This window comes from Psittacula echo, assembly GCF_963264785.1.
Source record: "Psittacula echo genome assembly, chromosome: 6".
NCBI classification, from domain to species: domain Eukaryota; kingdom Metazoa; phylum Chordata; class Aves; order Psittaciformes; family Psittacidae; genus Psittacula; species Psittacula echo.
In genome coordinates, this window is record NC_137743.1 from 13,474,807 (window position 1) to 13,496,572 (window position 21,766).

Genomic DNA, 21,766 nt, shown 5'->3' on the forward strand with positions numbered 1-21,766 from the left:
GAAGTCAAATCCTCCAGGAAACAGAGAGAGGAAAGAGCCAAGTCCTAGTGAAGTATTAAAAGCCAGGGAAAAAAAATAATATTCCCTTTTCATTTTTGGATGGAAAATCCCTTCAAAAGGTTGACTTTATATATAAATGATAAAGGAGCAGTAAAGAAAGGACTGTATTTTGGCAGTGGATTTCACAGTTCACCTGTAAGTTTCAGTATGTACAAAGCACTCTCCCAAACTACCTCCGCTAAAATCTCTCTAAAGGCAAGATGACAGAGAAACAATAATGGGCAGGTCAAAAGAGACTCTTAGGGATTCTACAGTCATTAGTTTCCTGAAGTGAATTGCAGTTATTTTTATGAAAATAGACAATTCTGCAAGAAAAAAAACCAACAACCAACTCAGACTACCTACCCTACATGCAACATGTAAGTAGGTTATACTGACAAATCCAAGCAGAATCTATACTCAGCACCAAAAACATATAAATGCCACATTTGAGAGCGTAAAGTAAATCTCAACTATTTTGAAGGTGTACAGATAAAACCTAAATTAAAACTCAACAGGGCCTTAAGAATACCAAAATAAAAGCAGGTAATAGGAAAATATTCTCCTACTTTCCGTAGCAGGACGTCTGACAGAAAAACTCTCTTACTTGGCATTTGAGCACACTTTTTTGTATTACATGCTGTATAATGGAAGCTACATGAGCACTGTGAGAGCAATGAAAAACCTAGCAGAAGCATGCTTTATGAAACTGCTAAGCTAGGGAAAGAAATTACTTCCAGAAGGACGAGGCTCTCATGAACTGGGCTGAGAAAAATGAAACAAGATTGAAACGAAAATAGTATTTTTAAATAATAAATGGCCAGATTTTTTGTAATAACAAATACGTGGAAGCAAATCTCAACGCTCCTGTGTTAGCTGGGAGAAAGCTTTGATTCCAGTAGCTGCCAGCCTGCACAAACTCACATGGTAACAAACTGTTCTAAAGCAGATTTCTTTATGAAACTACAGTATCAGCTCTGAGAAATAAAGATGGTCATCTATATGTTCAGAGACTATAGCAACAAGCACCTCAAACTGGACAGAACAGTTCTCCTACCAAGTTAACACAAATGCCACAAAACATCTGCCTATTTTGAGTGTTTAGCTAGCTATTGTTACTACTGAAGTGAGTCATGTCTCTAACATATTCATTCACACACCACTATAAGTGTGGAAATTATTTTATTCCCTTTCTGCTTGCTGTGCAAAAGCTATATAAACTGCCCAAGGTCGCAGAGAAATTCTCTTTTGCTCTCTCCTCCCTGTATCTCACAACACCCAAAATGAAACTCTACCGGTAAATACTGGAGACAGCAGCACCCCCTTTACTCCTCCTACTCTCTGTCAGTGGGACCATCAGCTCTTTGAGGGGACTGAAATCTTGGCTCAATACAAAGGACATGTGGGTGCTATCTCACTGTAATCTCTGAGTCAGATATATGAGCTAATCATGCCTTTTGCCCTTGCGCTCTTTGAAACTATGAGCTCAAGATGCTAACAGTCTGGGAGCATCACATCCTGATTGCCTGATCCTGCACACTGAATGCTGACAACTTAAAACAATGGTGATTAAAAAATATATACATACAGAAAAACAGTATTTTTGCTACTACGTGCAAGGCTTAAATGAAACACATTTGCCTTTGCCTCCCTTCACAAATAATCTTGGTTGCACATCTCTTTTTCAGTTATGAACAATCTTCTGAGATGACTGACAACGGAGGTAATTGACATGTAATGTGAATCTTCCCACTGTTATGCATTCCAGACGTGCAGCTGAATAAAATTCTGCTCAGTCAGACATAAAATCGAATTAGAGTAGTTCACTCTGAAGAGAAAGAACTAAATTTGAAACAAATAAAGCAGTGAATAATTCACTTTTAATGGGAAAAGTTCCTAAAACCACACTAATCTTAATCCTAACAAGGTAATCCATTACATTGTGAGTTTACTACATCCCTGTTCAGTATGCAGTAGAGTTTCAGGCAGGTGAGGGATTTGTCCCACATGCAAAGTGAGCAAGTATAATATTTTTGGCAGTTGGAATTTGCTCAGCAGAGCACTTCTGTTTATTACTAACTATACCTTATGGACATACAACACGTTTTTTTCATACCACATGTGTTCCCAATTATCTTCACCCCTCATTGAAATTCCTTGGTTACCATAGAGCGTATTTCCCCACAAAGTCCTGCAGTATTAATCAACAGCTTAGAAAATGAACCAAAAAAACGCTGTATCTTAACTGCACAGATGCAGAAGGAAGGTAGTGACTCAAACATGGAAGTTGGATAACGCTGAAGTAACATTTCCAGTGTGTGGCAAAAATGCCTTTGCATTCTTATTGACCATAACTATTCAAGACCTTGGGTTTGGATCTGATTTTTAAGACAGCATTTTTCATCAGCACAGCAGCTCACAACTGTGAGAACACCTGAGTTAAAGGAGAAAGTATGACTGCCTGCTTTGCAGCTACCCTTCAAATTCTCAGGGTGTCCACACTTATTTGGTGTATGAGAGCTGATAGGTTATAACCAAAGATGCTGTGGCTACAGGGCACAGATAAATCAGAAACCAGAAAAGAGTTTAATAGTTTCTGTAACATGGGATATCTTTCTATGCTTTATTAGAGTGTTCAACTCTGAAAAGTCATTCTAAAAAACCAACATTCGGCATGTTGCATATTCAATACCTCTCAGTTAATGTCTGACACAAAAAATGTGCCCTGCTGACATGTTAAAAGATATTTTTGTATGGGATTTTAGAGTCAAGCTGGGTTCTTTCTGTACTGTCAGCAATCAAAATTTTCTGACTGAAACATAGTGAATCTTTTAATCACATAGCAGGGATTGCAGCATGCTTTTCCAGCTGCATCATTTCTAAAGAAGGAACTAACAGGTGAGAAATCCTGAAAACCCTAATAAAAAGGATACGATCAAATACACATCAGGAGCAGGTAAAGTAAGCAGATGCTTTTCTACATGAATCTATATACTGTAATCCTTAGCAAAAATTTCCATTTATATATCCAGCTCATCCTGCCTCATTGTTCCCTGTATAAACCAGTTTTATTTAAAAGACCATTAACAAAAAAAAAAAAAAAAAAAGTCAGGAGACAGAACTACAGTGTATACAATACAAATGGAATTATTTTTTCCTTATATAAACATTACAGCTCTGCATGAGGATGCAGCAAGGTGAATACCCTACAAATCAAACTGCAGGTTGCTGACACTGGGCTCAACCGTTATCAGACATGGGTTATTTCTAAATTCCAAGGGTGTTTTTAATACTCAATATTCAACCCACACAGGTTTTTTGCACTCCATTTTATTACTACGTTTTGATGTGAAGGAGTTTAAGTTACATAATATGCATACACAGAAATCATAGACACAGGCATTCGAAAGCTTCACTTTCAACAAATATCCTATTTGCCAGCATGATAGCCACACACACCTAAAAATGGTTATGTATGGCAAGCAAGAGATTAAGATCATTTTAAAGCAGATACATGCAATTGCTGTGCCCTCATCATGGGGCAAGATGTGGATAACGATGGCTCAGAGTGAGGAGGTATGATTCTGCAAGCAAACTCAATATGGGAAAGCAGTTCTCTGAGCTAGGAAGTTCATGTCCCTCATCTCCTACAGTCTCTGGCTCCAAATACAAGGGATGTTACACCGCCTTTACACAGGCCAAGTCATCAGCAATTCCCCTACCCCTGCAAATGAGCAGAGACTGAACTGAACTGAGCTAACTTCAAGGAGAGACCTAAAAAAAAACAGATATTGAATGCCTTTAAACATGAGAGGATTTAAAAAAGGGAGGCGGGGTGGAAATAAGAAAGTAATTATTAGACCTTATGGAGGAGCAATGCGTTATACACTGACTGTTGTATATACCACACAACAAACACACTAGCCAAAATGAATTATATTGATGGGACAAAAATTAAACATTCCAGAAATAGCAGATAAATCGCTACATTTTCCCAAAATCCTAAATTTCATCCAGGATCACACCCTACACTGTCTATTGAATAAGGAAACACTGCCTAGAAGGAGGTCTGGTGAAGCAACCCTCCTGCTGTGTACAGCTCAGTTTCCTCTGTAAAGTTAACATTACTGCTTTCCATTCATTTCCTGCTGCTGGAGGTGCTGGAGCATGATAGCATCAGTTTCATAAGCTATTAGTGAGCATTTTGCCTTAGTGAGCATCAGAGTATCACTTTACGAAACAGATATTATCATAATACCAAGGAAAACCTGTCCAAAGAGTAATAAAATTACTTGTACAAGGTTATCCAGGCACAGCAGAAGAAGCCTAGCTAGGACACTTAACCTGCATCTCCTAAACCAATGATCTATCCAGTAGGAAACCCTTTTGAGGAAATGAGCTGGGGGATCCAGCTCCATCTATGGTTACCTTTCCTTACCCACACTCTGCTACAAAAAAGCCCTATCTCAGTCATTGTGGAGGACTCAAAAACACTGTGGCAAAACAGAAAAGAGATCAGAAATGTTGATGATAAAGCCCTGAACAGAATGTAGAGCATGGTATTTCAGCCTTCTCTTTACTGTCAGTCACTTTGGGACCTTCATTTCAGCATTGTTGCACAGGAAATTGGTGCCTGAATTAAGGATACAAAGGAATTCATTAACAATTCTAGCTGTAATAATTAAATTTCATATTGCCAAACTCTGACTTAATTCTAGGAAAACAGAAAAAAAAACCAAACCAAAAAATAGTAGAGTTGCCATAGAAAGACTGCTGCATAGACAGATTGTGCCAATGGCTAGTATAGTAAGAGGCTCAGGTACCTATCATTTCAAAGATTTTCTTGGGCAGGTAATTTAATACTTCTACATCTCAGTTCTTCATTTCTAAATAAGGACAATAGCTAAATTGAAGCACACTAAGGATAAGGCAAGATACGCAATATAGACTACATAAAAATCTATCAGAACTGGATTTGTGCATGGGTATAACACTAAATTTGAAGCTATTTTTGCTACATTTTGTTTAAGCCTACAAACTATTTCACTGACAGCATTTCAGTGTGCAGCAGTGCTATGCAGCAAAGATTAAATTTTTCCAAGCAAAGGCATAATACACCATACATTACCTTCAAATGAAATTGCAGATCCATTTTTTCCTACAAAACAATAAAGAAAGAGAGACAAACCCAGCCTTGATAACATCTGCTGAGCTGCTTCTCAAAACAGAGGGAGATTCAGGTCACATTTGACTCTTCGTTGAGCAACACCCAACATAGGCTTCAAGACTATTAGGGTGCTAAAGACTGGGATGTTAAAATCATACCTAGAAGTGGCAAACTGTAGCTATCCCTACAGTCACTAGGGGAAAGGAGATATATTTCACAGTTTTACACCTATGGTTAAAGCCCAAAGGTGGTCCTTTTTTGTCATATTTGATAGCAAGGTTTGCACTACAGGAATATAGTCTCTCCTTGATTCTACAACATAAATCTCACTGGTAGCACTGGGGTTAGGGGACATCAAACACAGTTAAAAAAGATAAACTATTACAAAAACTATTTTTTCTGGCAAAGTTCAGCAGAAGACCTTGAAGACAAACTTGGCCCGGTCAGCTGCATATCTAAATCACACAAACTCGGTAGTGTCACTTCTGCCAAAAGCCAAGCTAAGCACAAATGTTATCAAGCAAGGATTTTCCTTCATGTTTTGGTCATAACAGGTATGTTCAAAAGGACAGAAAAGCCTTTCCAAAGGTCTAACACTGACTTGAAGACTAATCTATTACATGAATAAAGTAATCTTTTTTTTTTCCTGTTTGTTGTTTTTTTTCCCCTCAGAGTTGTCCAGGTAACAGTAACCAGACTATAAAAATCAACTAATCAGATGCTATTTGTTCTCTTTCAGTGAGTCAGTGCTGCCATCTAAAGCTACCTAAAAGGCATGCAAAAGAAATTCAAAGTCACGCATCTAAATAACATTCAGGAAGCACATCTGAGTAGACAGAGAATGCAGAGTAAGTCGAATGTGTTAATAAGATACAACAAAACAATAATGCTGCAGTACCTGAAGGAGCAATTCTTTCTCTATCACTTCACCTGTCTTGGTGATAAGCTGCTTCTGTAGTCTTTGTATTTTCTCAATCAGCTCATAGGTACTTGGGTCACTGGCCTAGACAAGAGCAAAGCAGTCTCAAAAATTATGTTATAATAACAATAAACAACAAGTTAGTGTTTCTCTCTTGCAAATTAAAACCATAATATCTAAGTGTTCAAAAGTGACAAATATAAAAGGGGGAGGGCAGTGCTGATTATTTTTTTAAATGGCAAGTATACAAGCAGTCCTGAAACTGGAAGCTCTGCCTCAGGAAGATCAGTTGGAGCATGTTTAACACTGTTACCCTCCTGAAACCTCCTCAAAACACCTAATAATAATAAATAATTCTGTGAGGAAAAGCCTGCAAAGCTTACTTTCCCACCACTTTGTATCCTCTTGTTGGATCCTTTAATGAAGAGCAAACTCCAAAAGAAGCTTTTTCCTGCTCAGGGATTCACAACACCTCTCCCAGGTGGTTTCTCCTTTCTCATGTGATGTCTCATGAGAATTAAACACACATTGCAGTAAAGGCTCCAATAAAGTCCTGCTCTCTGTATGTTTGCTTGAGCTTATAAGGAACTTGGTATCTCATGGCTCTTAATCTTTTGTCTGATACTGTCTAAATTGACTAATCAATTCAAGTGTAAGCAGGACACTAATACAGATACACATGCAGCACTCACAACAGAATATCACCTCCTGAGAAACCAGGATAAAAAGTAATTCAGTCCCCATGACCCACACGGTCCTTGACTGCCCAAACTATATATAGTATATAGCGCTGCCCAAACATGGTGCCAGTTTGTGACAACTGTAGTGATACAAGAGCATTTTTTCATTAGGAATTGAACCAAAACCCTATGAGGATTATTTCACACGGATCTTGATGTCTTTTTGTGTTCCAAATACAGACCACTAACCTAGAATGGAAAGGCATGATTTCCTGTATCAGCCTCTTCATAAATTCATTTCCCCAATATGAAACATTTTGACTGGCCCAATTTTCCTTTGTTACAAGGTGCTGCTGGAGATGATTGTACCTAGATGTCTTTAACCTACTTCAGCATCCTGCATTTTATCTCCCTTCCATGAGAAAAGCTAAGTGCACCATTCTGCTTTAAGCTCAGCATGAAGAGATCAGAAATGAACTATCATGCTAGTAAGCACAGCCAAAATATTCAGCTCTGCTTCTGTAGGGACTAGCACGTTACCACTCATTATTAGAGCAACTAAGCAACCCAGGTTGGCATCAGATCAAAGACCCACACAGTAGAGAGGTCTCAGCTGGCACTGACTTCAAAAATACCCAGCCATGCCAATTGATGTTCATATATTTGGTCTGTACTTGATGGATTCTTTATTTTTCCCCTTCATTTGGCAGGTTCAAATAGTGTGAAATTTAGATTTGCTGTTTACATAACAGCTGAACTCACATTACCTGGCATGGCTATCTTTGGGAGCCCACCACTGTTATGTGGAGGTCTCTTCATTTTCTCACAGATGTAATTTACCATTTGACTTCATAACTGTTCATCCTCCATTTGACTCCATATCTGTTCATTCTATACCTGCATACACTTCTTTCTAATTCTGGCTTTTTTTCCCATATACTTCTCCCTAATTGATGAGCGTAGGATTGTATCTTTCTCCTATCATTCTCTTTCTCATCATCCATGTTAAAAAACCACCCCTTTCTAAAGTCACCTTATGCATTTTTATTTCCTTTAGCATTTAACTGGCTCTTTACAAATCCCTCTGCAATTTTTCATTGAGAAAGTAACACAAAAATAACACTGATTGCATTGTGCACAGAAACCATTCAGCAGTTAATCGTTCTGCTGGTACTATGGAAATTTCAGTCTGCCTGCCCCTCCACATAATTTGCATAACAGTAAACGAAATAGGCTTTGTGCTGTGTCACTGACTTGGTAATATGGGCTTTGGGGACTTGAAATGCTCACATATCACCTCTAATTTTCTCCATCTGTGAACATTCAAGGGATTCTCCAGTTCTTCTTCCAAAACTTTGCATCGACCCTGCTCCCTTAATAGTTCCTTCCGCATGTGATGAATCTCCTGTCTAAAGACCAACATAAAACGAAAAGATAAAAAACACACTGAAACCACACCGATGTGGCCAAGGCACTAATATGAACGATAACACATCATTCTTTCATGCACTATAGCATGAGCAAAGTGACTTTTGTGGTTAATAATCAACACTGATACCACTAAGCAGGTGGAACCATAAGATAACACAGTTAGACCTCTTCACTCACTTCAGAAAGGCTGGCCTAAAAAAGGGATTTTTCTTCAGTTCTTAGAGAATCTACTCCACTGCCTACTGGATCTCACTGCCCATCTCTTCCCACGTACATTAAGGCCAGAAGGAAAGTTGATTCATCTAGAGTAACCTACAGATCAGTTTTGGAGTCATATCTAGTTAGCTCTGTATTGAATCTAACAGCTTGTGTTTGAAAAAAGGTTTGAAATCTACATAGTCCACATAATCCAGTAAATAAAACACACTCTAGGACCTAACTATTATGGACACTGTTCTTTAGAGAATGCAAGTTTGATTTCTTTCATTACTTCTCAAGGAATTTCAGGGGTGATTTGCTGCTGAATTTAAAATTAATTGAGCACTTCCAAAATGTTTTGACAACTAGGCTCTTATGGCAAGGATAGGGGATCAAGGCGCAGGGAAAATAAAGGCACATTCTGCAATGGTCCAACCCTTATCGCTTTGGTGGGTGCATTCTGCAAGTTCTCCAAGGTGAAAAGGGGGTGGAGGATCAACATGTGCCTACTCTGCCACTGAATCTTTTCTTACTAAGCTCAGAGTTGCATTTAGCTCAGTAGAGAGAAAAAGACTTTTTTTTAACTGTGAGATTGGACAAGGTTATGGAGGAGGAAAAAAAACCTCACATCTCCAATTGGCAAATCAAGAAAGCTAATTAGCAACACAAGTGATAAATGGAGTCTTTCGACAGGCAGTTTTCATGATGGTTTTGGACTTCATTAAGTATGTGATTGCTGCTGCAGTTAGCAAGAATTGATCCACCCATCATGGCATGCACTGCACTATACTTCAATACCATCACCGAGTTTCAATACAGTAACAGACTTTCAGCTTGAATGCATTTGGGCAACAAGTTCAAATCCTATTCCTGTCTACAGTCAGTCAATGAAAACTTCAATTGCTAATGTTTTGTGCCCAATTCGCTCTTCTGTCTCACCTAATCAAACTGGCATAATTCCACTGGAGTCAATGGGACTGACCACGACTGAAGTTAATTTGCTCTACTGAAAGCCATGGAATTGTACCGATACAGTTAAACTCAAGATCTCAGTCAACACTGTGCTAGCTACATAGAATTAGTATGACAGTTATCTGCTAAAAACATAGCTGCCCCTCCTTACAAACTAAGACTGATTCTATAGAAAAAGACAATAATTTCCCATCAGCAAAGAATACACCTCAAATACAGGAGGGTTAAAAAGAGAAAGGAAGCATTATGACAGAGAAGGAGGAGATAAATCAGGCTGGGGCTATTAAACTTCTGTTTTAAAGAAACACAACCTTTGATGAAAATTTAACTAAATCTTTCTCAGAGAGCAAGTCTTCATATAAATCTGGAAGAAGAGAGCTGTGAAAATGTGCAGGGGGTTGTTATAAATATGTCAAGCGTTCCTTATCCCCTGTGGATTGCCTAATAAAAAGCAGCTCCACTAATTTGGGCCTTGGGTACCACTAAGTAGCTCACTGAACTATGAACATTTTTTCTGCTACTGTCTGTCAAGTTTAGTCTGTAGGCAGTAACTCACAGTACAAAGGGAAATAGGGAAACTATTACAGCTCTGGCCAAGATCTTTCTTCCTCCTTTCCTCCTTCCTATATTATGATTTTCTTAATTGGTGTTGTTTCATGAATTTAATCCAGTCTGTGTGTGAGGTCGAACCAAACAATTCCTTTCTCAGAGGTATAATGCTGTTGATACAAATCTTTACGATGCGTAGAATATATTTCCTGTCTCAAACACAGAATCATGGATGCAGCCACTATGGAAATGCATTAATCAAGTTTTTCTACCTGAGATCCTCCACATTAGCCACACTTTTGCCAAGTATTCCCTTCTCCCGCCGAAGTTTTTTGATCTCCATCCTGAGAAGCTGGATGTCTTCCATTCTCTGACGGTATTGGTTTTCACCCTTGTTTAGAATGGACTGCTGAATTTTAATCTTTTCATACAGCAGAGCCACTTCATCGTTGCGCTGAACAAGCTGGGACCCAAGGATGTCTCTCTCATTGATAACCTAAGGACTCAGGGCAAAGCAATAATATCAGTTATAGTTCCTCAGTACAATCCCAAAGGATCATGACTTCATTTGCATTAGTCAAAATCATGCGCACTAAGAGGTTTCACAGTCACTAGTGAAAGAAATATGGCAAAGGCCCAATAGTTTCCCCTTTATAAGGGTTCACTTGCCTGAGAAGCATAAGCTACATATTTCATTCACTTCAGTATCTTAACATTTTTGTTTCAGTGGCACTATAAAGCTTTAGTAGTACCACATTTACAGTAGCCAAGGATCTTGATCTTAAAAATACACCGGACGAATGAGAGAACAGAATGCGGAGTTTTTGAAAAGCCAAATCAGAGATTCCTACCTGATCAATTTCCCTCTTCTGCTTCAGCCTCTCAGCATCAGCTTCAGCAATAATTTTTAGAAGCTTTTTTTCTTCTGCCTCCTGATTTTCTATGAAGTGTTTGGTTTCCAGAGCCTGTTTTTTCATCTGAAGCAGTTCAGCCTGATAGAGTCAAAGAATACAGGTAAATTGCACTTAGTATCAAATTCCCATTACATAAACCAGGGATCAAGAGTTAGGATTTTTATAAAATCTCCTACATTCTTTTAGTTTCCTGAGAGGCACACATTTTGTTAGTTTTTGAGAATGAATCACTAAGACAAAAAAAGCATGAAGATCCCTAAAGAAATGTAAACAGTATTTTAATATTGTTATGTTATACATAATAGAAATTTGAATGGAATTTTATCTATTACAATGATTCAAGTTGTAATTCAGGAGCACCTCGTTTAATAAATGTTGGGTTTGGTTTTTTTTTAATTAAGTAATTCTTATTTGGAAAGCCTTTTAATGGAGCTGATATTTAAAGTTCAAAGTCAGTCAGAGATGTGAGAAATGATAGGTCACCTTGCTGGAAAGGGCAACAATCCTTTTAACAAAGGATTATGTAATACAAATCAGCATAAATCTGGGACAGGCTTCAGACTGGAAAAACAGAATAAATGGAGAAGATGGCAACCAGGCATGGAACAGCAAAATTAAAGAGCTCTAGCACCTTTTTAGTAGATGTGCAGATGAGGAAGACTCGGAAAAGAGAAGTTGTCCCTAAGCACACTGTTACAGTAATTGCACACCACTAACCTAAACTAACACTGCAATGTGACCAATAATTCTATACCACTGTCATGTCTATAATTCAAGGCATGTATGTAGATAAAAAACTAATAGGGTCTTCTTGGATTATAGGAAATTTCTATCATTGCTAGGCAATTAGTCAAAGCCAAGATGGAACTAGCTGACTACAGTCCATTTTCACAGACAGACAGGAAAACTTTCAAGCCTTGACTCAAACACTTTGCCACAACTCTGACCCTTATGAAGGATGATGTTCAAGCTGCCTTTTGGAAAAGAGCATCATCCAATGTTGAAAGAATGAGGCTGTGATGAAGGCTGCACCTACAAAAACAATGATTTAAGACAGAAACAGTTCCATTGTCATAATAAAATAGCTTGTTCCATTCTTATTTTCTTTAAAAAAAACCCCTCTCATTTTCCCATATGTGCAACACTCACATCTCTCTTACTCAGTGTTAGATGTTCATCAGAATCCATGAGCCGAATAAAAATGCAAGCCACTTCATATCGAAATGCAATCAACACTGCGCAAAAGCTGTCTACAAATGTAAAACTGCTCATGCATTTGGCATTGCTGGATAATATTTTTTTAATATATCAAAATTCTATAGTCTTCTCATGTCAGAAAAAATATGAGTTGTAAACAAAGGTGGCATTAGATGTTGGCAGCAAACATTCATATAAACAAATCTCCTCACTGGAATGCACTAAGTTAAAATAAATCTGAACTGCCTTGTGTAGAAAAGAACATAAATACTTCAAGCCACACAAAGGCCCCACAAGCTAACAGGACTTCCAGTTAGACTAAATATGCTAAAAACTAGAGTTAGAGGATCTGTGTACATTAGGTAAGAGAAAAGGAAATGAATTAACACAGTCACTGTGCAAGCAAGAAAACAGGTCTGAAACTGCTGTAAATCAGCAACAGCTCATTTGAAGTTGGTTCATAGAATTTCAAAGACCTGAAGAACAGTCAGCAAGAAAGAAGAATTTATGTGGGACCTATGGCAATATCTCAAACCAAATTCAAACCAAATTCTTGCTTAGATTCTGAAATACTAGTGTAAGTGAAGAGGGGTTTTATCTGTTTTATCTAGAGGTGAGAGGAGAATATGGATTTTCTAAAAGGTATAGCTGGGACTGGACACAATGCTGAAATAACAAGTCAAGTTTTGCTTGCAGATTCCTAGAAAATGCTAAAAAGAAATAAAAGACATGCATGAACATCTACAAAAATATACAAAAGCACTTCACTACAGTTCAAACATGAGGGCCATATTTTTTACAGCTTTCAGATAGGCATTTCGCACCATTCAGATATTTTGTCAAACCAGTCTGATCCACAAGCCTGTATGAAGGCCAACTGAAACCAAAAGACGGCATTGTACTGGCTTTAATGGAGCTTGGATAAGGCATCTTCTGTTTCATTTACCATGACTATACATTTTTAAGATCTTAATGCTAGCCGAGGCAAGCATAATTCCAATGTCTGTATGATCTCATTCCTATGAAACCCAGTCCTCCATGATTTAGCACATTCTTTAAACTGATCTCCCAGGAACAGCTTGCTTGTTTGCTTCACATCAGTGCAAACAGGACAAATTGAAGCTGGCTTGCTACACAAATAATTGGGTTCTTTTTGCCTGTATCAATCACCTCCCTCTTTGAATTCTCTTCAACTTTAGTATTCAGCAGAGACATTCAGGTAGAAGTACACAATGCCCTTAAGCTAGTCAGTAGTGTGATGTCAGTGTATGGACATACTTGCTAGTTAATAATTGTGTGGGTAAACCATCTAGCAATCCTATTGTTGTCAAATGGATGGCACCTCTGTCTGAGGTGATCAGACAGAACTGGGGACTAGTTAAGGCAGAAAGCTGTACACAGGAAATGAGACACTGTTTGACTTCTCCATCACTGATAGAACAATTCTGAGACAGATCAGGTACAAGAACACAAATTCATCACCTTTTCACAAAGCTCTATTGACATCTTGTCATAACTGTAATGTGCTGAGAAGGGCTGAAAACTCAAGGAGTCATTGCAGCATAGCAATAAACTGACAATAGAAAATATTGTGGAAAGTGGCAGGGGACTTCTGGTTTCGTGGGGGGTTGTTTGTTTCAAGGTTTGGGGTTTTTTTCCTAGTGCTTAGTGAAAAGAAAAAATAAGCTGCTGTGAACACTAACTCCTTCATTCTTTTGAGAGTGCAGTAAATTGGGTTGAGATATCACCACAAATCTAACAGCTTATCTAAGGATGGGCTGCAGCCAATGCTGAGAACAACAGAGCTTCAAGCTCAGATTTCCTTTGAATTAAAACAGACTCTTGCTGCTTTATACCACAATATTAAAATAACTTTCTGCACAGAGGGACTAACTAAAGGGCACTACCTAACTCCCAGAAGACTAATGCTTGCTAGTCACACAAAAATACAACATTGTGGAGTATAACATAATGGGGTTTACACTTAAACAGCAGAGAGAAAAAAGGTTTTAAGAAAAAAAACTTGAATTATAAGGGTTTATATTAAAAGTCTGCCAGAATCAAGTTATCCCCAAAACCCACGTTTCTGCAAGCAAAATGGAACTTTATAGTAAAACTGCTTAATCACCTAGAGATTTAAAGCTTCCAACAGACAAATCAGGATCTTTTGGATTATAATTATATGCAGAGATTAAATTTGGCAGCTACAGAGAATATTTGTGTAATTAATACCTCTAAAGTGTAAAGGATCTTATGCTTCAGTTACAGAACAGTTTATTAAAATACAACAAAACAACTACCACAGACCAGGAATACAATGCAGTCTGTGAAATAATGTTAACCATCCTTTGTAAAAAGGTGTATGTGTAAAGGCTCTTACTTTCAATAATTCCTTCTCCTTGTCTGTTTGCTGATTTTCCAGATGTGCTTTTACTAGGTCATCTTCTTTGTTTTTGATCTCCTGTTTCAGCTGATCCATCTGATGTATTACAGATTTAAATTTCTTCTTCATTTCTGATATCTCATCCTAATAGGACAAAAAGTGTGATTACAGAGAGGGATCAAAAAAAGAGTAAGTTTGTGATGTGAGTTCAGGCAATTTAGATGTTGGAAAATGTAGCCACAGTGCTTGAGAGGAGATATGTTGTGTGTACCACAAGATAATTACTTTTTAATCCAACAGAACAGTTTCATTAAATGACAATTTTTCATTTATGCCAGAATGACACTGCAATAAAAAAGCCTTTAAAAGATACATTGACAAAAATAAGGACCATCAGTTATGAGTATAATAATCTATTTCAAGTGTTGAATATATAATAAGAACTAGCAGTCAATCCAAATTAATAAGATTGTGAGCCTCTCCATCTGTTATCATGTTTCTAGTAATGTGTTTTTCAATAATGCTGTATGCAACTGGGCACAAATATTTGGAGAAAAGCTGCTCCATTGTGTAAATGAACATAACCATAAGTAAGATACCTATATGCCTGCAAGGGAGTATAGGAAATGCTTATCTCCATTTTGCCTATGTGCTAGCTTGCACATCGGTGCAAGGGGGAAAAGAGTGCTCAGAGACTTAGAAGTCCTTGATAGGAGAATATTTAGCAAATATTTTAAGCTCAAAACACAGAACAAAAAGTTTGGTAGCATGCAGAGAGATCAGGTCACTAGGAATACTTCCACTCGTAGCACAGATGTGCCTGCCTGTACAAAAAAAAGCTTGTTTCAACTCATTGCAGTGATGGCTCGTGTTGTAACATGAAATGGAAGCTAATAAATTCAGTGCTTAGACAGGCATGCTTTAGAAGCTATTACTCCTCTGCCAGAGGCTGCCACCTCACAGAGAAGATATCATAACCTTTCATGTGAATATGAACATTCCAATACAAAACCAGGGTAGCGTAAAGCTCTTTCAACACTGTCCATCACAGGGGTGGATTTACTTGACATATGAGTGACGCTTTCTTGCATGAAATGCTTAACATAATTAAGCTAGATCTTGAGTCATAGCAGTCTTCACAAAGAGCACACAGAAAGGACTGACTAGCCATCCAACAGTCCTCAAAACCAAAATCCATGGATTCCACATTATCTGGGAAATTAAATGAAACAGAAATAAAGGTAGTAATGTCATTAGGCCTACCTGTTTGCATGTCCAGTCACTCCTGTAAATGCAAAAGTCATATTAAAAGTTGTCATTGCTAAATAGCTTATAAATCTCTTCAGTATTGTAGCAGATGAGAGATATTTAAAACATGGTGCCCAGACATACACACAAATACCCTCTAATTCTATATTTAATGCAGAACAGTAAGAACACACAATTTTTGCAAACAGGTCTCCTAATAAACTTGCTTAAACAAATGAGCTCCTAACACTAAAAGAACTCCCAAGGACAAAAGCATCAGACATTTATCTCATATTAACAGCCTGCCAGAATGTCTTCTTCCAAGAGATTTTACTGAGCTGAACATTATGGTACTCTGGAGAACACTAGCAACGTGGACAACACAGGATATTTTCACATTTAGCAATCCAAAAATACTTACAGCTAGTTTTCTCTAAACAAGCTTGTGCACATTTCTTTTACTTCCCAAAAGGAAAAGGAATTTACCATAATTTTTAACACAACCCTCTTTTTTTATTCTTTTCCTTTCATGGTTGGCTGATCTGTTACTGAACGATGAATGGCTATTTCTTCATTGCTACACATGGTGTTGCCTTGGCCAAAGGACCTTTTAGGATCATCTGTCTTCACACAGAGGACTTGCTAAAAATGTTCTATGGTAAGCCGAATAAGCTATTGAAGTCTGTAGACCAGCCTCTAGCCACTGGAAAACTGGAACCATGAACAGCATTGGTAATATCACCATATAGTATTCAAAACCCCAAAAGGCTTAGTTCATTGCTTTATTTTGTAACTGAGCACATAGATGCCAGCCCTTTATAAGTAAGCAAATTTATGTTGTATATTTAAAAAGAAAATTAAAAAAAAAAAAAAACAGTGTTGCAAGTTTTCACACTTATTTCTCCCGAGAGATTGTTTGTAAGCAGCAAGAATCCCAACACCATACCCAGTGATGAGAGACAGACAAAGCTCAAGTAAAGCATCCCACATAAATGGCAAAATGGTTAATTCCTGAGCACACAGCTGGATAAGAACTTGGATAGTCCATTCCCGTCTGCTTCTCAAGCAAAGCACCTACCTATTCAAAGCAGAGTATAAATTTATAATCTACTGTATATGTTTATAGTATAAATCCTTATTCTGAAATAACCCACAGCTATCCAAGGTCCCAATCTCTGATGATTACAATAGGATTTGTGTAGTATTTTAGATTGTTACATCAGAATAACAGACAGCGATCTGTTCTTTTCCTCTAGTATTGTTAGTGAGATCCCCAAGGAAGAGATATGAATGGAGAGAGCATCATTAGCTGAGGAAAATTACACTCCCTGAAAGGAACAAGTGAGGTGGAAGCGTTGTGTCAGAAAATATCACTTCAGCTGGGAAAGTTTTCCCTCTGCTTTCTAATCATGATTCACAGTAATGTGCACACACATTCAGGGCTAAGGAGGCAATCTTATTCCCCTTATACCCTATTTCCCATAAATGCAGACAACTCCTAAAGGAATAAACAGAGTGGAGCTAGAATGAAAAGAAAAAAGTTTCTTCTCTGGTAGGGTTTTGTAATTCCATAGTTCCAGTGTACTGTGATTTTATGCATGGGTTGAAGCAGGGAAATTGCCATATGATGACTGTGGATTCCTATTTATACTCGAAATACAAACGGTTCAGATAACATGTCAGGGACCTAAAACATTCATTCCTCAAACCACAGAGGAATGAAGAAACCACTTCTGTCATTGATCCAGTGAGCTTTCCTTTTATCAAATTAAAATTAGATCAGGAAAGAAATAACAAGAGCAGAGAGAAAAACACAAGGAAAAATGTATTATTCTACCTTAGCTTCAACCAGGTTTTTACTGAACAGGTTCCTCTCTGTTCGCAGAGCTTCACACTGGCTTTGTTGCTGTTTAAGTTCAACTGTAGACTCTTCTAATTTCTTCTCATAGTCACAGATCTGCATTTCCCGTATTTCAATATCTTTCAGGTTCTGGAGGACCTGGAGCAGAAAGAAAGTGAACACAATTAAACTGTCATCACAAGGTTATAAGGATGGGAAGAGTTTATGATTTTTTTCTAAGATGACAAGTTCAGATCCCTGTGATAAGAAGTTTCAGCTACAGCTAAACACTTCAGTCCTAGGAGAAGTTTAATCTTCCTGGATTGCTTCCGTGGGGCAACATTCTGTTTTAATCTTATAGCTAGGTCTTGTTCAAGACTAAAACTTAAAGATGTGCACACATGTAATTTAAAACATGTAATTTAAAAACAAGCTACTGAAAATATTGCCACTGAGCAGATTCAATAAAATCAATATAAACAGCTTTCATCAAGAATAATGTAAAGTTATGTAAAGAGCAAAGCTAGACTTTGCATGTTGGTTTGCATGTCAGCTGTATGACAAGATGAACAAAACCACATAGGTTTTCCCAAGGAAATCTGCATGTACTTATATATTCTAACAACCCAACCTTTTTTTAATGAACACATGATCACAAACAGTTGATATATGATTAAAATAATTAGAAGAAAGTCAGTTAAGGTAACTTATACTTGATCTAAATAAGTAGGTAATCACCATTAGTTGCTTCTATGAAGAGTTAGAAATAATATTGCGAAGGTTACCTAAAGAGAATGGAGCACTGTAGACTGTGGAAAGCAGATGATCACATGCAGTATCAATACACAAAAATACAAAATTTTATAAATGCCTTTACTAACAGTTACACAAAAATTCATAAGGATTACTATATTAAAGGATCAAAAATGCAAGTAGTTGCTAATTGTTATGATGGGCTTCCTAATTGTTTTTTTTTAACATAAGAACCTTCTTCCAGCTGTACAAAGTTGAAAGCCAAGGAGCACAAGAAAGCAGTATTCAAACAGAATCCAGCATTACAAAGAAAGAAAAGTAAGAGAAATAAGAAGAAAACTAAGGAGTATATTGTCCTGGTTTAGCAGTAGCAGTCATTTTTTCTCCTTCTTAGTAGCTGGTGCAGTGCTGTGGTTTTGAATTTCGGCCTGGGAACAGAGCTGATAACACTGATGTTTGGTCTGACCAAGGACTTTGTGAGTCTCATGCTCTGCCAGGGAGGAGAGGAAGCCAGGAGGAAGCAGAGACAGGACACCTGACCCAAACTAGCCAAAGAGGTATTCCATACCACAGCACGTCATGCCCCAAGATGTAACTGGGAGTTACCCGGAAGGGCTAGTCACTGCTGGGTAGGGGCGAGGTACAAGTCGGTGAGGTGTTGTATTCTCTTTCCTTGTTATTTCCTTTATCATTATTATTGGTGGTAGCAGTAGTGATTTGAGTTATACCTTAGTTACTAAACTGTTCTCATCTCAACCCGTGGGAGTTGCATTCTTTTGGTTCTCCTTCCCATCCCTCCAGGAGCGGGGGCAAGAAAGGGTGGGGGGAAGTAGACTGTGTGGTTCTAATTTACAGCCTGGGCTTAAAACACGACATCAAGAACATAATTTTTCAGGTTCATTGCCCAGGAGAGAACACAATGCCACCCTTCAAGCTGGGAAAAATATGAAGCATTAGAAAAAAAAAGCTGAGGAATCACATAGGCAAAATCCAGGAGAGAAGTCCATTTACAACTGCATTTCATACTCAGTTTTCCTGACTCTCTTTCTGATAGTAGCAGTTTGAGGTAAGGCTTATGTTCATATGTCAAAGCAGAGGAATAAAAAAATAAAAAGACAACAAATAATCAATAATGGCAAAGTTTGTGCTTGACAGTGTTGTCCCTTGCTTAGCAGTAAACCCTTGTGAGGTGTAACGATGGGGGATGAGCTTAATTAATTGATCATTCCACCAGGTACCTCCAACCAACTTTGAAGATAGGGGATAACTAATATAGAAAATTTTATTACAGTGGCAGGAATACAATTCCAGCACATTTGTAGCTGACTGCAAGGGATCCAAGGAACTGCTTACAGTGCAATACAAAAATACAGTCCCGGTTTATAACTTACTCCTGCCTTTTCCTTTTCTGTTAAAACAACCTGCCAATAGTAATAGCAGGGAGAAGAAATCAGTGAGGCATGTATTCTATCTGCACTGTGGTGGTCATAGGCTGGAGCAACATTTGAAAGTAGGTCACTGCATTTGTAAGTCTTTTACTTGGTTTTGATACAATATAAGCACAATAAGCTTGTGGACTAAGTTTTTTGAGTTGTGCTCACAGGTTGGATGCTGACACTGCTTTTTCTGGAATGATTAAACCCAAATAATTCTCCCTTATAAATACAGAAAATATACATGCAATGTTTCCCAACAGAGCCCTGCGGGAAGCTGAGCATCCTCAAACTACACCTCTCAGATTCCTCAACAAGGGGTCAAAGCTAAGCAGAAAGTATTAGATATTCATAGTTTTCTTCTGTACCACAAAGTATTTCATCTGCACACTTAACTATCATCTGCTGCTGGTTACCCTTTTAGTTCAATGAACCTACTCAAGATCTCAGTAAAGGCATCATCCTTATTTTCTTACCTTTGTTTAACCACTCCTAGAAGCACTGCCATGGTCTTAATGATGTGTCTGTTGAGTATTAGATTTTCCAAAGATTATGTAAATGAAAAAAAAAAAAATGGGGTTGTTTGCTGGTTTTTTGGTTGCTTTTTTTTTTTTTTTTTTTTTTTTAAATTTTCCTGGGTATGTTGTTAAACTGTAAAACTGAACTTTTTTCCTGGGTTCAGCAGTAGCAGTCATTTTTCCCCTTCTTAGTAGCTGGTGCAGTGCTGTGTTTTTGACTTTCAGCCTGGGAACAGTGCTGATAACACTGATGTTTTTGGTTGTTGCTCAGTAATGTTTCGTCTGGCCAAGGACTTTGTGAGTCTCATGCTCTGCCAGGGAGGAGGGGAAGCCGGGAGGAAGCAGAGACAGGACACCTGACCCAAACTAGCCAAAGAGGTATTCCATACCACAGCACGTCATGCCCAGGATGTAAAACTGGGAGTAGTTACCTGGAAAGGTTAGATCACTGCTCGGGTCGGGCTGGGTATCAGTTGGCGAGTAGTGAGCAGTTGTATTCTCTTCCCTTGTTATTTCCTTTATCATTATTATTGTTGGTGGTAGCAGCAGTGGTTTGCGTTATACCTTAGTTACTGGACTGCTCTTATCTTAATCTGTGGGAGTTACATTCTTTCGATTCTCCTCCTCACCCCTCCGGGAGCAGGGGGGAGGAAGCGAGTGAGAGAGAGACTGCATGGCTGAATTGCCAGCTGGGTTTAAACCACAACAACTTTGGCTTTTTTTTTTTTTTTTTCTTGAGAAAAACAACACAATACTGCTAGTTTTGCAACCTCTCATAAGGCTCAATTTAGGGAACACTTCAGGTGAAACTGAAGGCTGTACTTCATTGCTTCCTTTTCAGCAGCCTAAACTTTCCACAGGGAAACTAAGATTTCATACTCTAAGAATTTTAATTAAAAAAAGTAATAATCTACTAACACTTGTAGCTCAGTAATATAAGCTACACAGCAAACAGCAAAGAGCCAGATTTTGTGCTGGCTAATCTCAAAGTAAGGCTATTCAACAAGTGACACTGGCTTAAAAATGATACAAATGAGTGGTCAGCCAGGCCAATAATTAGAAGAGCAAATCTAGCATGAATTTACATCACTGAACTATTTTGTTGTTGTGGGTATAAGTTTGCTGATTCTGTTCATCAGTTACTAAATAGTAAATGATAATTTTAAAAGAGGAATTCTGCAACTCGATAGATTCTGTCATGCTGTAAATAACCAGACAGCTTTCAGAGCCAGCAAGGGTCTGTCTGCCTTGCAGGAGTTCCAAGAAGTCTTTGGACTTAGACCAGTTTGGCTTTTTACCAGCCCTTACACAATTCGGAAGGTATGCAGTGAGCTTCTTCAGAGTCAGCTTGATGGTAAAAGGTGACAGAAGAGCCTTTACTGGTCATATAATTACTGCCCATCAGAAGCTCATTCCCCACCATTTGTGAAATTGCTCCTGCAGTTTTGCCACGGTTTCTCAAGCCTGCATAGGTCAAACAGTGAACCTAAATACTACCTGGTGGATATAATAATCCTGATCCTAT

The 21,766-nt window shown here is 38.1% G+C and overlaps 1 protein-coding gene across 1 annotated transcript in view; it reads right to left on the minus strand.

The window, feature by feature from the left end:
- Window positions 1–21,766, minus strand: part of CFAP58 (cilia and flagella associated protein 58) — a gene marked incomplete at both ends in the record, with an annotated part of 62,905 nt that overhangs the window by 18,290 nt on the left and 22,849 nt on the right. Inside the window, 6 exons of the mRNA XM_080621134.1 lie at window positions 6,105–6,209; window positions 8,103–8,214; window positions 10,228–10,451; window positions 10,807–10,947; window positions 14,447–14,593; window positions 17,535–17,696. Of these exons, the coding sequence (XP_080477260.1) occupies window positions 6,105–6,209; window positions 8,103–8,214; window positions 10,228–10,451; window positions 10,807–10,947; window positions 14,447–14,593; window positions 17,535–17,696 (891 nt within the window). The remainder of the gene's footprint in view (window positions 1–6,104; window positions 6,210–8,102; window positions 8,215–10,227; window positions 10,452–10,806; window positions 10,948–14,446; window positions 14,594–17,534; window positions 17,697–21,766) is intronic.